Source organism: Zalophus californianus, chromosome 11 (genome assembly GCF_009762305.2).
Source record: "Zalophus californianus isolate mZalCal1 chromosome 11, mZalCal1.pri.v2, whole genome shotgun sequence".
In the NCBI taxonomy this organism is placed as follows: domain Eukaryota; kingdom Metazoa; phylum Chordata; class Mammalia; order Carnivora; family Otariidae; genus Zalophus; species Zalophus californianus.
In genome coordinates this window covers 101,851,215-101,871,280 of record NC_045605.1, presented here as the reverse complement: position 1 = coordinate 101,871,280, position 20,066 = coordinate 101,851,215, and the positions used below count along the sequence as shown (strand labels likewise).

Here is a 20,066-nt window from a genome sequence, read left to right as displayed (position 1 = left end):
CACAAGGGATTATTTGTAGCTTTTGGAGAAAGGACAGACAGTGCTAAAGAAAATGCAGTAGCTTTGTCTAACTGAGGCCCTCTCTCATCTGTCAAAGCCTCTTCTACCTACCTGGCATGCAAGAGAGACTTTCTTTCACCCACCCAAAAGGACACTCTCCAGAGGCACCATACTTATTTCTAAAGAATCACTTGTGAGAGAATTTGTTACCCTCCCCATCTTAACATAGGATCTACTACACAACTAAAAAAAAAAAAAAAAATGCATTATTCTCTTAAAGGAACTCTCAATCTCCCTCACAAACAGGTGTTAGGTGAGAAAAAATGGATAATTTTGTTAATCCTCTCTATGACACCTTGACTTCTGTTTCTTTAAATACTGCTTATTATTTCTTCCTTTCCCGAGTTTACCCACTTCATTTATATTCAGACTTTCCTATTTTCCTTTATAAACTGCCTTAGCTATATCCTGAAAGTCTTAATGTTTTATCATTCAGGTTTTTTTTAAAGATTTATTTATTTGAGAGAGTGAGAATGAGAGAGAGAGAGAGTACATGAGAGGGGGGAGGGTCAGAGGGAGAAGCAGGCTCCTTGCTGAGCAGGGAGCCCGATGCAGGACTCGATCCAGGGACTCCAGGATCATGACCTGAGCCAAAGGCAGTCGCTCAACCAACTGAGCCACCCAGGCGCCCCTTATCGTTCAGTTCTAAACATTTTCTGCTTGCCATTATATTTTCTTTAGTCCATGAATTAGAGATTTTTTTTTAACAACTGATTTCTAACACAGTGATGAGAAACATGATTTGTATCAAGGATTAGCAAACATTTTCCATAAAGAGCCAGTTAGTAAATATTTTAGGCTTTGCTTGCTTAATGGTCTCCACTCTAAGTACTAATCTCTGCCTTCATTGCCCTAAAGCAACCAAAGACAATTTATAAATAAATGATAGTGACTATTCCAACAAAACTTTACTTAAAAAGGCAGGCCACGGGCCTGATCCAGCCAAGAGTCATAGTTTCCAACCCCTGGTCTATATAGTACAGATTCTTTGGTCATTGTTAAGACTTGCTGTTACCTAATACTGCTTTGTAATGTTCAGTGCATGCCGGAAACCCAACAATCATCTTATCCTCCGCCTGCTACTCTTTAAGGTTCAGGCCTGGTCCACTAAGCACTTGCTTTTGTTAAATTATCATAGTGCTTCAGATACTAGGTTTTTGGAATGAGAGAGGCCCCAGTTGCCAGCTTTGCTACTTGCCATTGGGTTGTTTGGGGCAAATTACTTAACATCTCTAATCCTCTGGTTCCTCACTTACAAAATAGAGAAAATAATAGTACCTACCTCGTGGGGTTGGCATAAGGAAGGATTTAATGAGATAATCCATATACAGCACATAGCAGAATGCCAGGCAGATTTCAATCATTATTAGTAACATTAACATCATCATGCCATTGAACCACTACTCTGTGAGGCAGGTACCATTCAACCCATTTTACAAAGAAATTACGGCTCAGAGATGTTTAGAGAACTTGCCCAAAATCTGATGGCCAGTGACAAAGCACCGATTCCCACCCAGAATTTCTATTTCCAAATCCAAAGTGTCCAGACTCAGACTCTGATTAGTATGTGAGGAATTTACTGTATGCCATCCCCAGGCCAGGCTGCATTTTCAGACACGCGGAGAAAGGAGTTGCGAAATGCACAGGAATTAATTCTTCACGGTTGAAGTTTAGTTCTTACGGGAAAAGAGAGAGTGCCGTGAGCTCAATGGGCCGAAAGGGCCTGGGCGGTGCCAGCACAGGTGGCGAACCATCAGACTCCTGGAACCAGGGTGCGGAGGCTTATAACCAGGACAAACTCTTTCCTGGGCGCGGTCCGCTTGGGAGGTGGTGTCCCCCAGCGGCGCAGCCGTGGTGGCGCTCCGCAGCCTCGATGACCTTGCTGCCCACGGCCGCGCTGCCCTTTCTGGCTCCCGGGCGCCACGTGCCCGGAGCGCCTGGCGCCTAAAAATATCACCCTGGTTGAACCTCCCGGAACAAGCCTCCGCTTTTTATAAAAACCAGGCGCCGTCATCACCTCGAGACACATAAATCACAGCCCCGACCTGCTGTGGATTCAGCGGGTGACGTGCGGCTCAAAGTGGCGACGAATTCAGCCCCTTTCGATGAGCTGCATCTGTCGGGCTTTTCCCCCTCTACTCCGTGCACAGGGTGTATCGCGAGGACAGCAGAGCCCCCCGAAGACCGTGCTGGTCGCTGGAAAAACAGCCCAGGAACCTCCATTTCTCCCAGCCCGGGCTCAGCCTCGGTCTCCCCAAAGCCATATCCTGTGACAATCACAGGGGTTTTCTCCGCCCCGTCGGTGACGGAAAACTCGTGACTCGGACCTGAGCGCGGGGCGGGCGCAAAGAAGCCAGGGGGCGGAGCTGCGAGTCCGGCTCGCGAGGAAGCCCCCGACGGGCGGCGCGTGCGCAGTCTCTCTCCACGGGACCTCCTTCCCGCCGCTGAGACTAGGAAGCGGGACGCGAAATCTGTCCCCGCGCAGCCGCCGCTCAGGGCGCGGAGCGGGGCTGCCGCCCTCCCCGAGGCGCGCCTGTGCACGTTCCCACGCACGCTCCGGCGTACGGCGGCGGCCAGGGGTCGCGAGCCGGTGGAGGACCCGCGAGCGGAGGACCGGGGAGTCAGCGCTTCTTCCCTCCCTCCCCCACTCCCCTCCCCGCTCCCTCCCCCCTTCCCCAAGAATGTTCCGCTACGAGGTGAGCTCTTGCGACCGGAAGTGACCCCTCCCTCCCTCCCGCGCCCCCTTTCCTCTCTCACCCCCCGCGCGTCCGTCCCGCGCCCCTGGGGAAGGAGGGGCTGGCAGCGGGACCCCGGGGACCGAGTAGAACGCGTGGGGCCTGGGGTCGCGGGTTTAATCCGAAGGCGGTGAGCCGGCTCCAGTCCCGACAGGGGCGGGACTGTCCTATCAGTTACCGCTGGGGAGAGTTGGCCTCTGTTTTGAGGTGGGGAGCGTCCGTTAAGTGCTGTAACAAGACCATCCCCCACCCCCACCCCGGGAGGAGCCGTGAAGGGGAGAGCGTTGCACCCACCCCCTGGCTCTTGAGGGAGAGTCTCCCAGGAAAGCCTAGAGACAACGTTTCCCGCCCTGGACCCGGAACCAGCTCCCCTCCGATTACACACACACCCGTCCGCACGGGCACCCAGCGGGTTGGGCGGGGAGGGGGGGGGGGTGCTGGACTTGCCCTTTACTGGGGCCTGAGACTGTTTACCAAAGAGGGCTCCGAGTTGGGAGGGGGCGTGTCCCGCGGAAGTTCTGGGCGAGTGGAGAGAGACGTGGGTTTGGTGACCATCCCGGGAATGTAGCAATAGTCTAGAGTCCTGACCCTGCCACTAACTCACTGTATGACCTTGAGCTACTCTTAGTCTCCTGATATAAAGTTTCTACATTTGTAGACTGAAAGGGCTGCTCTGGGTGATCCCTAAGAGTCTTTATAATTTAAAAAAGCAGTGATTTGGCTAAGTAGATCTTTGTGATTTGGAAAGGAGTGCAGCTGGAAGTTGCCTCTGCTGTGGAGACAGTTGTATGCCTGCTTTGTGGAAGTTTGGAAGGGCTTAAGACGGGTAGAATGGCCTTTCGGCCTAACCTTGCTTTTGGGAAAGCCTATTTAAAGGAAGTTGCCTGGCAAGGTGTATCACAGACCTGCCTGTTGATATGTGGTATTGTGATTCTGAGTCTTTGAAAACTTGGGACACATGTACTTGATAGGAACGGTTCAAGACCAAACTGACTTGATGTAAACATGGAGATGATGAGGTGCAGTAGGCAGAGTAGCCAAAAGAAAAGAGAACTTGGAAAATAAGAAATTAGTTGAAAACTGAAGTGGAGCGGAGTAATATTTAAAATAGAATAGACCTAAATTATTGTGGTGATAACTAGCATTGTTTAGCAATCTATAATCTTTGCCAAACCTTTGCCTCATTTAATCCTCACAACTCTCTAAGGTATTGTCCCTTTGTTACCACTCAGAGCCTAACACAGAGCTGGAGACACAGTAGGTACTTAAGAGGTATTTAATGAGTTAACCAGAATATGACTTAATCAAGTTTGCACCACTTGTAAGAATGGGGCCAAAACTTGAACTCACCATATCACAGCTTTTCCAGAGTTCACTTAATTGGGGTTGAAAATTTAGCTTTCTGTTTCATCACCAGAGTTTGGGCCTACAGAAAACGGGGGGGGGGGGGGGGGGGGGTGAAGAGAAAGCTTTAAAAGGACATAATAGTTGAAATTTTGACATGAAAATGAGGAACACGATACTTTTGTTGAAAAATATACATAAAACTCAAAATAATGATAAAGTGTGCATTTTGAGTTGTCATTACTATTCTAACCAGTGATGTCAAGAAAGTTGGGGGCCTAATTCCTTGGTTGCATGAAGAAATACTATTATTAGGGGCGCCTGGGTGGCTCAGTTGTTAAGCGTTGAGCGTCTGCCTTCGGCTCAGGTCATGATCCCAGGGTCCTGGGATCGAGCCCCGCATCAGGCTCCCTGCTCCATGGGAAGCCTGCTTCTCCCTCTCCCACTCCCCCTGCTTGTGTTCCCTCTCTTGCTGTGTCTCTCTTCTGTCAAATAAATAGAATCTTAAAAAAAAAAAAAAAGAAAAATACTGTTATTAGATTCTTGATAGAGAAATGGAGTGTTTGGGAAAAGAAACTGAAAGAAGATACTGCCATTTTCCAATGTCAGTGAAATTGGGGGTAGAAAAAATGCTGTCTTTATAAGAGGTCATAAGCTATTCTGATGATTGGGAAGATAAAATGAACATTTTTTAAATGAAGGTGTGAACTTCATGAATAGCTAATCTCTTTTCTCTTTTTTTAGTCTTTAGAGGATTGTCCTCTGGATGAAGATGAAGATGCATTTCAGGGCTTGGGAGAAGAAGATGAAGAGATTGATCAATTCAATGATGATACATTTGGGTCAGGTGCCGTTGGTAAGTGACATCTTTCTCTTATAATGTCATCTTGGTCTCTTGCTCTTCAAATCTTCTTTTTTGTAAGCGCTTTGTCTTAGTAGGAGTAACTACATTCACAAATTGAGCAAACTATTCTATTCTTGGTCTCAGAATAGTTCAGTCTTCACTGGAAGCATCTATCTCAATCCCCTGGGCCCCTTTTTTGCCTCATTTATATATAAAACCAGATGTTCTCTGAGCCCTGTGCCTTCCAGCTATATTATCTATGGCTCTAGGTTGATGCTATAAGGCATGCAAATGGTTAGACAAGTAGACATCTTATAAAGATTTTAAAATAATCCTAGAAGAAGGAAATTTTTATTTGTGGAACATGTAACTTTTGGAAAACTAGTAGACTAAAAGAAAACTTGGACTTGGGTGTGTATGTTTTAAAACTCAGTTAACCATTGGTGTATTGCATGACCCCACTGTTGCCTTACATAGTATCATCAATAAAATAAAAAGAATTTTATTCTAAGAATTGTGGTATAGGAAGTCTTCTTAAGTTAGAAAAGTGTTGTGCACAGATGAAATTTTCCCATCCCAAGATGTAGATAAATATTTTAGGAGTTTTTAAAGGGTAAAAAAATTAAAGAGCCAGACTAAACTTAACATGGCTCAGAGTTATAGTACTCTAAAATGGGAAACTTAGGCAACAATTTTATATGATAAAGTTGGAGAATTAGACCTCCTAGAGCAAATATACTAATAAAATGTATTTTCAAAAAAAGTAGGTAAGAGTTAATGCAAATATTTTTGCTTTAACCATTGGTGTTGAAAAGTGGCAATAACTGTTTCTGTTGGAATGTGTAAATATATGTGATTTCTTTGGAATCAGCATTTCTGTCTATGCAGCAAATATTCAAAGTTAAGTAGCAAGAGGAAATTTCACAATAGTGACTGATCTTAAGATGTTGAATATCAAAAGCAAATAAAAGGTCTTAAAGGTGTGATAATGGTTACTCATTTTGCAATGATGTGAATAGCTTGAATTTATTAAAACTTAGACTGAGCTGAATTAACTGGAAAAAATGATAAAGCATAGTATTGTTAGTCAAGGTTTACAAAATTCAGTAGAGATTAAAACTGCCACTATTCAGGAGCAGCAAGAGAAGCACTTAAGGTAGAAGCGAGACTGACTACAGAAGGAAACCAAAGACCTTTTGGATCATAGCCATAGTTTAGGAGATGAGAGCCTCCAAGAGGATGACATGATCTAAGATGCTGTTCTCTCTCCGTGGAGATCACTGGGAAAGAGATGTAGAATAGAATTGCAAATGCAAGGAACTGATGCGAATTGCAAATTGTTTTTGGAAGTTAGTTTAGTAATAACCTATAGGATACAATAGAAGTTACAAACATTGCTTGTTTCTAGAACTCCTTTTCTTTTAAAAGGAATCTGAATATTATTTGAATAATACTGAATATTATTTTTTTAGCACATTCCTCAGGATTAAATAAAGTTGATGGAATTGATCTATAGATACTATATTAAAATGAGATGGCATACTAAGATGTCCTCAGTTTTGAACCTGGACAGAAGAGAAATAGTCTCATCTCTTCTCATTGACTTCCAACATGCTATGGACAATCTTTTTCTGCTTCTGTGTTCCTCACAAGTTGGGGAAAATATTGCCTTAAAAGGACATTAGAGTGTACAAAACCGTATGCGATATGGTGGGAAAAAGAAAAGTTCACACACATTGAAAAAGCCCCTAGGGTTACACGGTACAAGAACAGGTAGTAAAAAGTAAAGGCAGTGAAGTAGCATATGGTTAGCCCACTTTGTACCCTAGGGTGTAAGTGATTAAGGAAGACTTTTCTTGGTCAACAAAGTTTATAATGGAGAAAAAATTTCCAAATATGAATCCTTATATATGAATTATAAAGTTAAAATCTTTCTTAGGGGGAGAGAGAGAGAGAGTGAGCGTATGCACATGAGTGGGGCGGGTAAAGGGAGAGAGAGAGTGCGGAGCCCAGTGCGGGGCTCGCTCTCAGGACCCTGAGCCAAAATCAAGAGTTGGACACTTAACTGACTGAGCCACCCAAGTGCCCCTAAAGTTAAAATCTTAATTCTTCAGGGGCGCCTGGGTGGCTCAGTCGGTTGAGTGTCTGACTCCGGCACAGGTCGTGATCTCCGGGTCCTGGAACCAAGTCCCATGGCTGGCTCCCTGCTCAGTGGAGAGTCTGCTTGGTCTGCTTGTCCCTCTTCCTCTACCCTCCCCCAACTCCGCACCCACACCCCCCCCCCCGCACTCATGCTCTCATGCACTTGTGCATGTGCGTGAGCTCGCTCGCTCTCTCAAATAAGTAAAATCTTTTTAAAAAAAAACAATTCTTCATAATATCTGGATATAAATATTGTACATATTTATTTACTAAAAAAAAATTGGTAAGCCTGTGATTTCTTTAATGCACCATACAGGTAGATAGACAGCTGGTGTAAAGAATTTATTTTTTTTTTTTTAAAGATTTATTTATTTGAGGGCGCCTGGGTGGCTCAGTTGGTTAAGCGACTGCCTTCGGCTCAGGTCATGATCCTGGAGTCCCAGGATCGAGTCCCGCACCGGGCTCCCTGCTCGGCGGGGAGTCTGCTTCTCCCTCTGACCCTATCCCCTCTGATGTGCTCTCTCTCTCTCATTCTCTCTCTCTCAAAAGATTTATTTATTTGAGAGAGACTCCCCGCCGAGCAGGGAGCCCGGTGCGGGACTCGATCCTGGGACTCCAGGATCATGACCTGAGCCGAAGGCAGTCGCTTAACCAACTGAGCCACCCAGGCGCCCCTGGTGTAAAGAATTTAAACCAGGAGGTAAAATGTCAGACCTTTGACATATGTTATGGTTTGATAGTTTTTAACTCAAAGAGTGGGTGTTTTGAATGATACTTGTTAGTAGTTATTTTAAGTCACTGGCTACTAATGCTCTGATGTCAATCTTTCCTTAAGAAACTAGTCCTTGGCGTGGATGGAACTGGAGGGTGTTAACGCTGAGTGAAATAAGTCAATCAGAGAAAGACATGTATCATATGACCTCACTGATATGAGGAATTCTTAATCTCAGGAAACAAACTGAGGGTTGCTGGAGTGGTGGGGGGTGGGAGGAATGGGGTGACTGGGTGATAGACATTGGGGAGGGTGTGTGCTATGGCGAGTGCTGTGAATTGTGCAAGACTGTTGAATCACAGATCTGTACCTCTGAAACAAATAATGCAATATATGTTAAGAAAAAAAAAAGAAAGGAGGGGAAGAATGAAGGGGGGAAATCGGAGGGGGAGACGAACCATGAGAGACGATGGACTCTGAAAAACAAACTGAGGGTTCTAGAGGGGAGGGGGGTGGGGGGATGGGTTAGCCTGGTGATGGGTATTAAAGAGGGCACGCTCTGCGTGGAGCACTGGATGTTATACACAAACGTTGAATCATGGAACACTACATCAAAAACTAATGATGTAATGTATGGTGATTAACATAACAATAAAAAATTTTTTAAAAATTGTCCTTGGGTGCCTGGGTGGCTCAGTTGGTTAAGCGACTGCCTTTGGCTCAGGTCATGATCCTGGAGTCCCAGGATCGAGTCCTGCGTCGGGCTCCCTGCTCAGCAGGGAGTCTGCTTCTCTCTCTGACCCTCCCCACTCTCATGTGCTCTCTCTCTCTCATTCTCTCTGAAATAAATAAATAAAATCTTTAAAAAAAAACAAAAAAGAAACTAGTCCGTGTCTTCTCCATGGAAAAATGTTTACATCTTAGAGCAGTAAATGGCCACGGTAATCTCAACTCATTCTCTAAAAATAAAAGTTTACACTTACAGAGTGCTTATTATCTGCCGGGCACCATTCTAAATGTTTTATATTTATTATTAATCCTCACAAGAACCCAGTGAGGTAGGTACTATTACTATCTTCATTTTAACAAATGTGGAAGGAAAGTATGAGAGAGGTGAAGTAACTATAAATACAATCAGGGTAAACTACCTTGAGGAATCAGTCCTCAAAACAGTCCTTGAGGAATCTCTGGGATCTCTTGCCTCTGCTTGGAAGGGCTCCCCATTCTTTCCACTTCCCTTTTATTGATAGCTGCTATAATCTTTAGGGAGTTAGGTTGCCTTAAAATTAAATCACCTGTACTTCCTTTTCATGTTGTGTGTATTCAGAAATATTCCTGAGATAGACAGCAGCTGGTGGTGTGTGTGTGGGTGGATTCAGTAACCTGTCACATCAGGGTATAGATTAATTAGTTGAAGGAAAACAAATACTTCTTTTTCTTCATTTCTCTGGTATTCCTTTGCCTACCCTTTATCATTCTGACCATTGTGGACTGAGGTCAAGCGTTGGCATATCTAAGTAACTTTATTTTTAGGTCATTTGAGAAAGATACAAATGAAATATCCTCTAATAGTAAGGACGTGTGATCTCTTGGCATATTGCTTCACATGAGTTTTCACAAGAGCAAGGAAAACCTAAAATGGTAATGATGGGATTCTGTGGCATAGAATCCTTTGCTTACATTTTTGAAACAGAGCCATTCTCACAGAATATGGCTATTTAACCAGTGTTTTTAAATTAAGGACAAACTATTCATTTTTGGTAGGATCTGATAAACTTAGTAAGCATGAGTATGGGACGTGGTGAATGAAGACAATGCAAGTTTAAGAACTCTTCTGCCTTAGAGCAAACCACTAACAAATTAACTTCTTAAATTGGGGAAATAAATGTAAAAAAAAAAATCCCCTCATTCAGGATTATAGAGTCCCCATTTTTTTTGGCATCACTGAGTTAGTAAAATTGCAACAAACAATCTGTCCTGTAAAAACGTGCTCAGCTTACTCTTCCTTAGCAAAGATGACACAAATGTTAATGTCACGATTTATTTATTTTTTTAATTTAAATTCAACTAGCTGACATATAGTACATCATTAGTTTTTGATGTAGTGTTCAGTGATTCATTAGTTGCATATAACACCCAGTACAATTGATTTTTAATAACACTAATCTTTAAGAATATTTTTCCAGATAACTGATAAATTAATACTGTAATTTTCATCTAAAGTGAGTTTTTTTCTTTACCACAAATAGTACATTCAAATATACCGCAGTGCCCAAAGACTAGACAGTGGTTCTCATCATACCAAATTATACATTTGGTAGTCTCATGGGGTTTTTGTGAATTTGAAAGTCTTGCATGTTTAGATGAGGTGAAGATGGCATTAAAATGAAAAGATTATTTAGGGAAAGCTTCCATGAGGAGGGAAAGATATCTGAATTTGAATGCCAAAAGGAGCAAAATAGTGCGTAGAGCTTTTCCAGTGGAAGCAGAATGGAGCGGTGAGATGAAGGAGCACTGGAATGACAGAGTGATGGAAATAAGGTCTAGTTCTAGAGAAGCTGATGGAGGGTTGTGAAGATTTTTACCTATGCTGTAGCAGGACTCAAAAATAAAGCTGCATTGGCATACAAAGTGAGAAAACAAGCGAGTGCCAGTGCTACAGACTGTATAGGAGTGTACAGGGATAGCCAGAGTGTTGTTAACATGGAAGAGGACCAGACACAGGTCCAGGTCACCATCACCTTTGCCCCGGCGTTGCTACAGTAGCCACCTGGCAGGCCTCCATGCTTCCAGTGTTTCTGCTCCTTTCCCCGCTCACCGCCCACATCCCGAATCTGTTCTCAATAAAGCAGCCAGACTGTTTCTTTCAAAAAGTCAAGCCATATCAAAACCTCCAGTGGCCCCCCATTTCAGTCAGAGTGACCCAAAAGACCCAGAAGGAGCTCCTTCCTACTACCTACTTGGCCTCATTTTTTTCCTGCTCTTCCTCCTTGATCATTCCAATCCAGACGCAGTCCTTGCTGTCTCTCAAAATCATCACTCATCTTTAAGTCCTTTCTACAGACTGTCACTCTGTGTGGAACACTTTTCTCCCAGATAATCCACATGGCTAACTATCTTACCCTTGAATCTTTGCTCAGATGTCACCCTCACGATGAGGTGTACCTCTGACCCATCCCATTTAAAGTTTTCAACCTGCTTTTCCTCCATATGCCTATAGCATTTCATTTCCTGATAGAGTATCTAATTTATTTATTTGTTACATTTATTGTCTATTATCCGTCTCTTCCCTGCTTGAAGGAAAGTTGCAAGAGGCCAGGGATCTTTATGTCTTTTGTACACTGATCTATCCCATGTCCCTAAAACATTAACACATAATAGGTGCTCAACACATATTAATTGAATGAATGAAATGGATTTGAGAGCTTGTAAAGAAGATGGAGGTATAATCTAAAAGAACGTGTATGCTAATGCAGTGAGTTTTAACTTTTTTGCCTGATATGTCATAGACTCTCAAAATCAGGGATGCCTGGGTGACTCATCAGTTAAGCGTCTGCCTTCGGCTCAGGTCATGATCCCAGGATCCTGGGATTGAGTCCCTCATCAGGCTCCTTGCTCAGTGGGGAGCCTGCTTCCTCTGCCTGCCGCTCCCCCTGCTTGTGCGCTCGCACACACTCTCTTTCTCTCTCTCACAAATAAATAAAATCCTCAAAAAAAAAAGTATCTCAAAACCAACAGGTTGTTGTGTACATACCTATCACCAGTTTAGAAATTGTTTTCAGAATACAGTTTGGATACCACTGATAACGTATTAAGCTCTATCACTCTAAGTGCTTGAGTTATATTCCTGGTGTGATGTTATTAGTCCTTAATAGTGAAAAGCCCACTTTCCTATGCCCCTTAGTTTAAATCTTATTTCATGTCTCTAAGTGGAAATTTACTATCTTCTAAAGTTAGAATCATTCATTTGGTTAACAAAAGAATTTCATAAAACTTCTAGTCTCAGTATGAACTATATTTCTTATGATTTCCTTACAGATGATGATTGGCAGGAAGCACATGAGCGCCTGGCTGAATTGGAAGAGAAGCTGCCAGTGGCAGTTAATGAACAAACAGGCAATGGAGAAAGGGATGAGATGGACTTGTTGGGTGACCATGAGGAGAATCTGGCAGAAAGGCTCAGTAAGATGGTGATTGAAAATGAGCTAGAAGATCCAGCTATCATGAGGGCAGTGCAGACCAGGCCAGTTCTGCAAGTGAGTAAGTTACTCTGATTTGAGAACTATCGCAGACTAGTAATTAAGGTGAAGTATTGAGCTGTGCCATTTTGTTTCATCTGCTACCCTGAGAAACTTGCATATACCATAGAAAACTGTTAATATAATTCCTGATCACAGCAGTTGAAGGTGGGGAATAATATATATTCTGGAACACTATAATTTCGTCTTCTCAAGCAGTTGAGACTCTTTCGGAGCCTTGTTCACCGAAAGCAGGTAAATCGTCCAGAAAGCTCTCACTGTTCCAGACTTTGTGTATGTGTTTTCCTGTTTTGTTAGCCCCAACCAGGAAGTCTCAATTCCAGCATCTGGGATGGATCTGAAGTTCTGAGACGAATCCGAGGGCCACTGCTTGCTCAGGTATTAAACATTTTCTCTTTATACAAATTCCTAGTATCCAAAAACTCCTGTCTTGATCCTTTCCTTACTGAAACAACGTGGAGATGTATGTCATTTGCTGTTACTGTGTTGATCACTTAACCTCCTGCTCATAGCTGTACGTGGTTTGTACAGAGATGTACAAACATCAGCAATGGTTGACTGTACACTTGCTCAGCCTCCAGGCAATGCTCACTTGACTGTGCTTTATTTTGAAAGGTTGAAACGGAGCCATTAGAATTCAAATTTGTTAGCTTATAATTCAAATTTCTTAAGTCATTTCTAGGCGAAACCATAGGAATGGAGACCAGATCAGTATCTACCAATGGTTGGAGGTGGTGGGAGGGCGTGACTGCTAAGGGACACTACAATACGAGTTTGGGGAGTAACCAAACTGCTCTGTTCTTGATCGTGGCAGTAGATCCATGAATCTGTGTGTTTATCAAAATTCAGAGGACTGTACACCAAAGAGAGGGAATGTTACTGGATGTGAAATAAAATTAAAATTTTAAAATAATCTCTCAAGATGATTTTGGAATCTGTACAGATTATTAAAACATTTTAAGGTGGCTGTGGGCTAATTTTCTCTCTCTCTCTCTTTTTTTTTTTTTTTTTTAACTATTTCCTCAATTAGGAAATGCCTACGGTGTCTGTATTAGAATATGCCCTGCCTCAGAGGCCCCCACAGGGTCCAGAAGATGATCGAGACCTTTCTGAGCGCGCATTACCACGGCGGTCAACTTCACCTATCATTGGGAGTCCTCCTGTTAGAGCCGTCCCCATAGGCACCCCACCTAAGCAGATGGCTGTACCCAGCTTCAACCAACAGGTACCTCTCATTAACAGGCACTCAGCCCAGGATATTGGGAATCTGGGCAAAACTATTTGGGAAGTTGGCAATGCTGGGAGGAGGGTGGAAGTTTGGGGTAGGCATTAGATGAGAAAGAGAAATAGCCAATTAGAGGAGAAGGTAGTACAAATAAGAGACACATTCCCTAAAGCCTTTGCTGGTGCTGCTCCTGTTGCTGCTGCCTTTTAATTGGGTGAGAAAAAGGGTAGTTAGCCACATGTAGTGTATATATCCTTTTCCAAGTGTTTTGCTGGCTGCCCACAACATTGGCAGAGAGGTAACTGACAGCCGGGGGGAGTGGGGACACACAGCATTGTCCACATCCCTTTTTACCTTTAAGATATCCCTGCTTTCCCTAGAGCCTGTGCAGTCCTGTTCCATAGACTTTCCTCCACCTGAAACCAGCAGCTGAAAAGGAAGGCCAATTTGGAAGGTATGGGGGGAGGGTGGTGTTGGTATGGCCTAGTTAGGCTCAGTATTCTATGAAATGGTGGAGTCACAATGTATCACAAAGGAGCTGAGCATGGCGGCCATATCACAGGGGCTTCAGAATAGGACTTAGTTAATCCTCCAGCTTTCTTATCATTCCTTCTCCCTCACTGCTACCAAAATAATATCCTCTTGCAGAGAATTTGCAAATCAGAATATCTGTTGGTACCTCCCTCAGATAGCATGGAAGGGTGGGGATAACTGGAGAATTAGCTAAATCTTCCTCAGTTACAAGTGGCACGGTGCTTGGTGTTTACGAGAAGTGACCAAAGGTTCTTTTGTGAACCCATAGCCGTAGCAATTTGCTTAGAAGTAGGGCTTTGCATTGAGTTCTGTGTCTCTACCAGTACTTGAGGGGAGGGAGTGTAGGTGGAGGAAAAACTGACTTCATTGAGTGTAGTTGTGTATATATTTGTCCTGATAGATCCTGTGTCCGAAGCCTGTTCATGTCCGACCCCCGATGCCACCACGTTATCCTGCTCCCTATGGTGACAGAGTATCTCCGAACCAGCTCTGCAGTGTCCCGGTACGTCCCTTCACAACCTAATGAAAACGTGCAGCATATGGTTCCTGATCGCTACTAGTATATAGACATCTCCTAAATTAGTTGTGCTTTTTATAGTCTCCATACTTGAATTTCTGGATCTTAGGGTCCCCAGGTCAGAAGGCATCGTTCATCATGTTCAGTTGTTTCATACCTGAGTTGTTTTTTTTTTTAATCTTTAAAAATTCACACCCAGCATGGTCATCTGGTTTCCTGCTATTTCATTCCCTCATCCTACCGCCTCCTTCTTCAGGTTACATGATCATAGTGCTTCCTGATTTATAGCATTGCTCTTTTTCATATTACTTTCATAGACAGCTTGACGATACAGTTTGGGCATTTTTATATCCAAGTTTATTCTGCATTCCTACTAAATTCCTTTATTATATCGATTTACCTATTTCACAGATTGTATATAATTTTTTGTCTTTTTTTTTTTTTTCTTAGAATTCTTCCCTACTCGGTCACCCTTTCCCTCCTAGTGTTCCTCCTGTTCTCAGCCCCCTCCAGAGAGCACAGCTTCTTGGAGGAGCACAGGTAAGCCTGTGATGAGCCGAATGCATGAAGAGCTCTCTTACTTTCCTGACATTCATAGGTGACATCTCTCTTTGCTGTTAATCAGGCTCTACTGCCTCTTATTTTTTCCTTCACTTTTTCAAACAAAGTTACTGATGGAAACAGTATTCACTTTTCTGTGGATAAAAGCGAGAGGCCTTGCTGATTCACTAAATCTGAGATCTTGTCCCTCTTTCTAGCTACCACCTGGACGGATGTCTCCCAGCCAGTTTGCACGGGTCCCTGGATTTGTTGGTAGTCCGCTTGCTGCCATGAATCCCAAGTTGCTGCAAGGGCGAGTAGGGCAGGTGCTTCCCCCAGCACCTGGCTTCCGTGCCTTCTTTAGTGCTGCGCCCCCTGCCGCTCCGCCGCCTCCGCCCCAGCACTCCCCTGGCCCAGGGCCGCACCTGCAAAACCTAAGGTGTGCAAACTAATGCCACTGTTGACCCATCAGTCGCCCAAGGCTCTTTGTCAGTGAGGCCTCCATGTCTGCAAGGGGTGTGTTTTGAAATGTTACTCGATCATCTACTCATCAAACACAAAAATGTTTTGACAGTCTTCAGGCATTCTTATGAATTAACATTTCACTAAAGTCACGTGCTTCCTGTGTAATTTGCATATTGCTAGTTAATTACATCTTTTATTTCTTCTGACATTTCTTAGGTCTCACTTTATATCCATTTTACAAACACACAGGTGCACAAAGTGCTTATCATTTAACAAAAATTACCATATGCTAAGGACCAGAGATGTAGATGCTAAGTAGTCAGCTCATCTCGGTGCTAGCTAAGTTGCGCACTTCTCATCTGGTTTTATAATGGGTTCGGGTTCCTGCTTCTAGTGAAATTGTATTTTATTACATGTTATATCGTATCAGGATTCCTCAGAGAGACAGAACCAATGAAATATATGTGTACACACACATATGTATATATGCACATACATAAAACTTTAACGAAAAGATTTAAGGAATGAATAAAGCAGGCCAACAAAGTGGAAATTCAGATAAGAGTTGGATTTGCAGTCTTGAGTCAAATTTGTAGGGCAGGCTGGCAGGTTAGAAACTCAGGCAGCACGTCTGTGTTTAGGCTTGAGGCAGAATTCCTTCTTGTCTGGGAAATACCTGTTTTTGTTCTTACTGCCTCGCACTGGTTGGGTGAAAACCACCCACATTTTCAAAGGTCCTCTTTTTTCTTAATGACATCTACAAAATACCTTCACAGCAACATCTAGACTAGTGTTTGACCAAACAACTGGGCACCATAGCCAATGGCCAAGTTGACATAAATTGACCATCACACATACATTTTCAATGTGATTCCCAAATAGTTGAAACTAAACTACATTAAATCTTAAATCTTAAAACTTAACTACATTAAATCTTTTAAGAGACTTCTGTTTACAGTTAGGAGGAAGAAGAAAATAGTTCTGCTTCACTGCTAATTCACTCAAATTTTATGATCCTCTTCTTAGGAGTTGAGAATTAATTAGTCTTTGTAGAGGACATGTAGAAATGTAACAGTCTTTTCCTTCTGAAAGATGATCTGAGAATAGACTTGAACATTCCTTTGAGTGCACTTGTGTGAAGTTATCCTATACTGACAACATTCTCTAAAACTTCAGATCACAGAACAGAATTAAAAATCTTTCCCTTTTTTCTCAGATCTCAGGCTCCAATGTTTAGACCAGACACAACTCACCTCCATCCACAGCATCGTCGGCTCTTGCATCAGAGACAGCAACAGAACAGAAAGTAAGTACTCGGGGCACCTGGGTGGCTCAGTTGTTAAGTGTCTGCCTTCAGCTCAGGTCATGATCCCAGGGTCCTGGGATCGAGCCCCACATCGGGCTCCCTGCTCCGTGGGAGGCCTGCTTCTCCTTCTCCCACTCCCCCTGCTTGTGTTCCCTTGCTGTTGCTCTCTCTGTCAAAGAAATAAAATCTTTAAAAAAAATAAAAGTAAGTACTCATCCAGCTCCTTGGTGGTTTCTTAATTCAACTTTTAATTTTGACAGTGTAACAAGGTGCTACTAATTTAGTTTACTTTTTAAGTAAATTTAATTAGTATTAAGTTTGCTATTGGTAAAGAAGATCATATATGCTGTCATTTTATGTTTTTGATGCACTAGCTTTTAATTTTTTTTTCATTTTTTGAGAGAGAGTGGGATGTGGGGGAGGGGAGAGAATCTTAAGCAGCCTCCACAGGACAGAGCCCGACATGGGGCTTAATCTCACAACCCTGAGATCGTGACTTGCACCGAAATCCAGAGTCAGACACTTAACCAGCTAAGCCACCCAGGTGACCTGATACACTAGATTTAAATGACAAGATTTTTATCAACTAATTTCTAAGATTCTATAAATCTGTTTGTCATACATCAGAAATATAATTTAGGTCTGATTTTTTTTTAAGTCATTTTATACTCCTTACCAAGTTCTTAACCATACTCTTAACTACCTTTGTTTATGATCTCAGCTCAGAGGTAACTTTGAAATATAATGGCTAGTCTTATGTTTCAGTCTTAATATACAGCCAACAGCCACTCTGTTTTTGCCTGTAATCTAATCTTTTTTCAACAAATATAAATAGGTATTTATATGTGCAGCCCTGGCTGTATATCAGGCACTGTGGTAGGTTTTGGGGACTGAAAGAAGAATATGTCAAAGTCCTGCCTTCATGGGGTTGGCGTTCTATAATCATTCATATACAGAAAATAAGAAAATTAAACATAACTTTGAGGTTTCTTTAACCTTCAATTTTATGGTTCTATGTGTGTAATTCCTTCTTACTTTCGAAGAAGCTCTAGAATATTTTTCGGAGGGGGAAAAATATAGGCTCTTAAAATAAGACAAAAAGTGCAAACCATAAAGGAAAAGATTAATATATTTGACTGTGTTAAAATATGGAACTTCTAGTGCCTGAAGTTAACAATATGGTTTTATGTATTTGAGAATTTATAAAGAGGATGGTTCTCATTCATGTAAAGTGTTATTGCCACCAAAAAAATCAATGGGAGATACAGAAACTCTAGTGAGTGTTGAATATATCTATTATCTTATGTGTGGTAATGGTGTAACAAGTATTTGCATGTCCAAACGTCTAAAATTGTACACATTAAATATGCATAGTTCTTTGTATGTCAGTTATACCTCAGTAAAGCTGATAAGACTTTGCTCATATGTGGAATTTAAGAAACAAAACAAAAGAACAAAGGAAAAAGAGACAAAAACTCTGAACTATAGAAAACAAACAGATGGTGACCAGAGGGGAGGAGAGTGGGGGATGGGTGAAATAGGTGATGGGGATTAAGAGTACAGTAATTAAAACCATTGAACCATTATATTGTACATCTAAAACTCAAAAAAAAAAAAAGATTTCAAGCTTGCTTATAGTCAGGAAAATACAGATTAAGATTAGATAACCATTTTACATCATCAGACAAGTAAAATTTGAAATGTCTCAACACTGTCGTCATTGGCAAGAATATCGGTTAGCCTCAGCCTCTCTCAGCCTCTTGTGAGAGAATTTGGCAGTAAATAATAAGGTTGAAAATGTGGATACACCACATGCCAGCAGTTCTTTTGGGTATATACTTGGGTATGCTATCAACACAGATAAATGTGAAAAGCACAACATTGAGTAAGAAGCAAGGAGCAGACTTACATCTGTGGTACCATTTATGTAAAAGTTAAAGGCACACAGAATAATACTGTATAATATTTAAAGATGGATACGTGAGTCATGAGTCTTAAAAACATTGCTGGGAGGGGCGCCTGAGAGGCTCAGTCGGTTAAGCATCTGCCTCTTGGTTTCAGCTCAGGTCATGGTCTCCCAGTTGTGAGATCAAGCCCCACATCAGGCTCCGTGCTCAGTGTGGAGCTTCTCTCTCCCTGTGCCCCTCCGGCCGCATGCACATGTGTGCAGGAGCACTCTCTCAAATAAAATCTTTAAAAAAAAAAAAAAAAAAAAATTTCAGGGGGGAGTGCATACAAACTCAGGATAGTGGTTCCTCTGAGAAAGAAGGGAGGCAGGAAACCAGGATCCAGACAACATGCAAGAGAGCCTTAACTAAATGCAACAGTATGTTGCTTTAATACTACTGTTTAAAACTCTGAGGCAAATTGGGGTAAATAAAAAAAAATTTTTTTTTCCACTAAGTCTGGGTGGTGGATAAATGAATGTTTAATGTGGGCTTTTCTCTATATTTGAAGTATTTCGTGATTTTTCAGCAAGTTAAAGTGTATAGACGGTGAGTCAAATTGGCCTGTGTTCACACCTCTTTGGCCTCAGTTTGTTGTCTTCAGTGGAGAATATAAAGCCACCTACCTCTTAGGGTTATTGTGGGGCTTAAACAGAAGTGCGTGGGTGACAGTGCTCAGCACGTGATGAGGCACTCACATCTCAGTTTTGTTTCTTTCAGTGTGTATTGCACAGCTCTTTCTTCTCTAACGCCGCCTTTAGATTCAATTCTTTTCCCTCCTTTGCTAGCAAAAACAAAGTGGAGTCTTTTTTAACTGGCCTGGCTTGTTCCTGAATTGGTACAAGGCCTAACGAGTGCCCTGAAATGGAGCGAATGTGCCCCCTGTGTTTGTGTGTGTTTTCAGTCAGCATCGCAGTCTCAATGGTGCCGGAGACAGAGGGAGTCACCGGAGCAGTCAGGACCATCTCCGCAAGGACCCCTATGCCAACCTCATGCTGCAGCGAGAGAAGGATTGGGTCTCTAAAATCCAGATGATGCAGCTGCAGAGCACTGATCCCTACCTGGACGATTTTTATTACCAGGTAGGTAGTCATCCAGTCCTTTACTCTGGTGAGGCACTCAGGGAAATATCGGTCAACTTAAATACTGACAGAATCTTCTTTTGAGGTGGTATTCAATTGGGTCAGAATTGACTAAGCAAATTCTGTCCTCTTCCGAAGTTGGAGAGCCTCTCACTATTGACTAGAAGGTTTCTCTACATGCCTTTTATTCCTTACACACAGAGGCTCCTGGGCCAATGTTTTGAAATCTCTTTGGCATCAATAATCTGGTTCTCTCAGTTAAAAATATCGGCAGTCTAACTTTAAAGATATTTCCGTTGAGGTTGGGCTTTTCTGTAGGGATTTTTTGAGAAGTAAATATCTGGCAGTCTAGCAA

At 42.5% G+C, this 20,066-nt stretch overlaps 1 protein-coding gene across 1 annotated transcript in view; it reads left to right on the top strand.

Annotated features, from left to right (window-relative positions):
- The first annotated feature begins 2,565 nt into the window (after nt 1–2,565).
- PATL1 (PAT1 homolog 1, processing body mRNA decay factor) overlaps nt 2,566–20,066 on the top strand; it is a 31,382-nt gene continuing 13,881 nt past the window's right edge. Inside the window, exons 1-10 of the mRNA XM_027579357.2 lie at nt 2,566–2,756; nt 4,884–4,995; nt 11,876–12,093; nt 12,394–12,474; nt 13,127–13,321; nt 14,256–14,357; nt 14,823–14,912; nt 15,131–15,351; nt 16,594–16,683; nt 19,534–19,711. Of these exons, the coding sequence (XP_027435158.1) occupies nt 2,742–2,756; nt 4,884–4,995; nt 11,876–12,093; nt 12,394–12,474; nt 13,127–13,321; nt 14,256–14,357; nt 14,823–14,912; nt 15,131–15,351; nt 16,594–16,683; nt 19,534–19,711 (1,302 nt within the window). The 5' untranslated portion in view covers nt 2,566–2,741. The remainder of the gene's footprint in view (nt 2,757–4,883; nt 4,996–11,875; nt 12,094–12,393; nt 12,475–13,126; nt 13,322–14,255; nt 14,358–14,822; nt 14,913–15,130; nt 15,352–16,593; nt 16,684–19,533; nt 19,712–20,066) is intronic.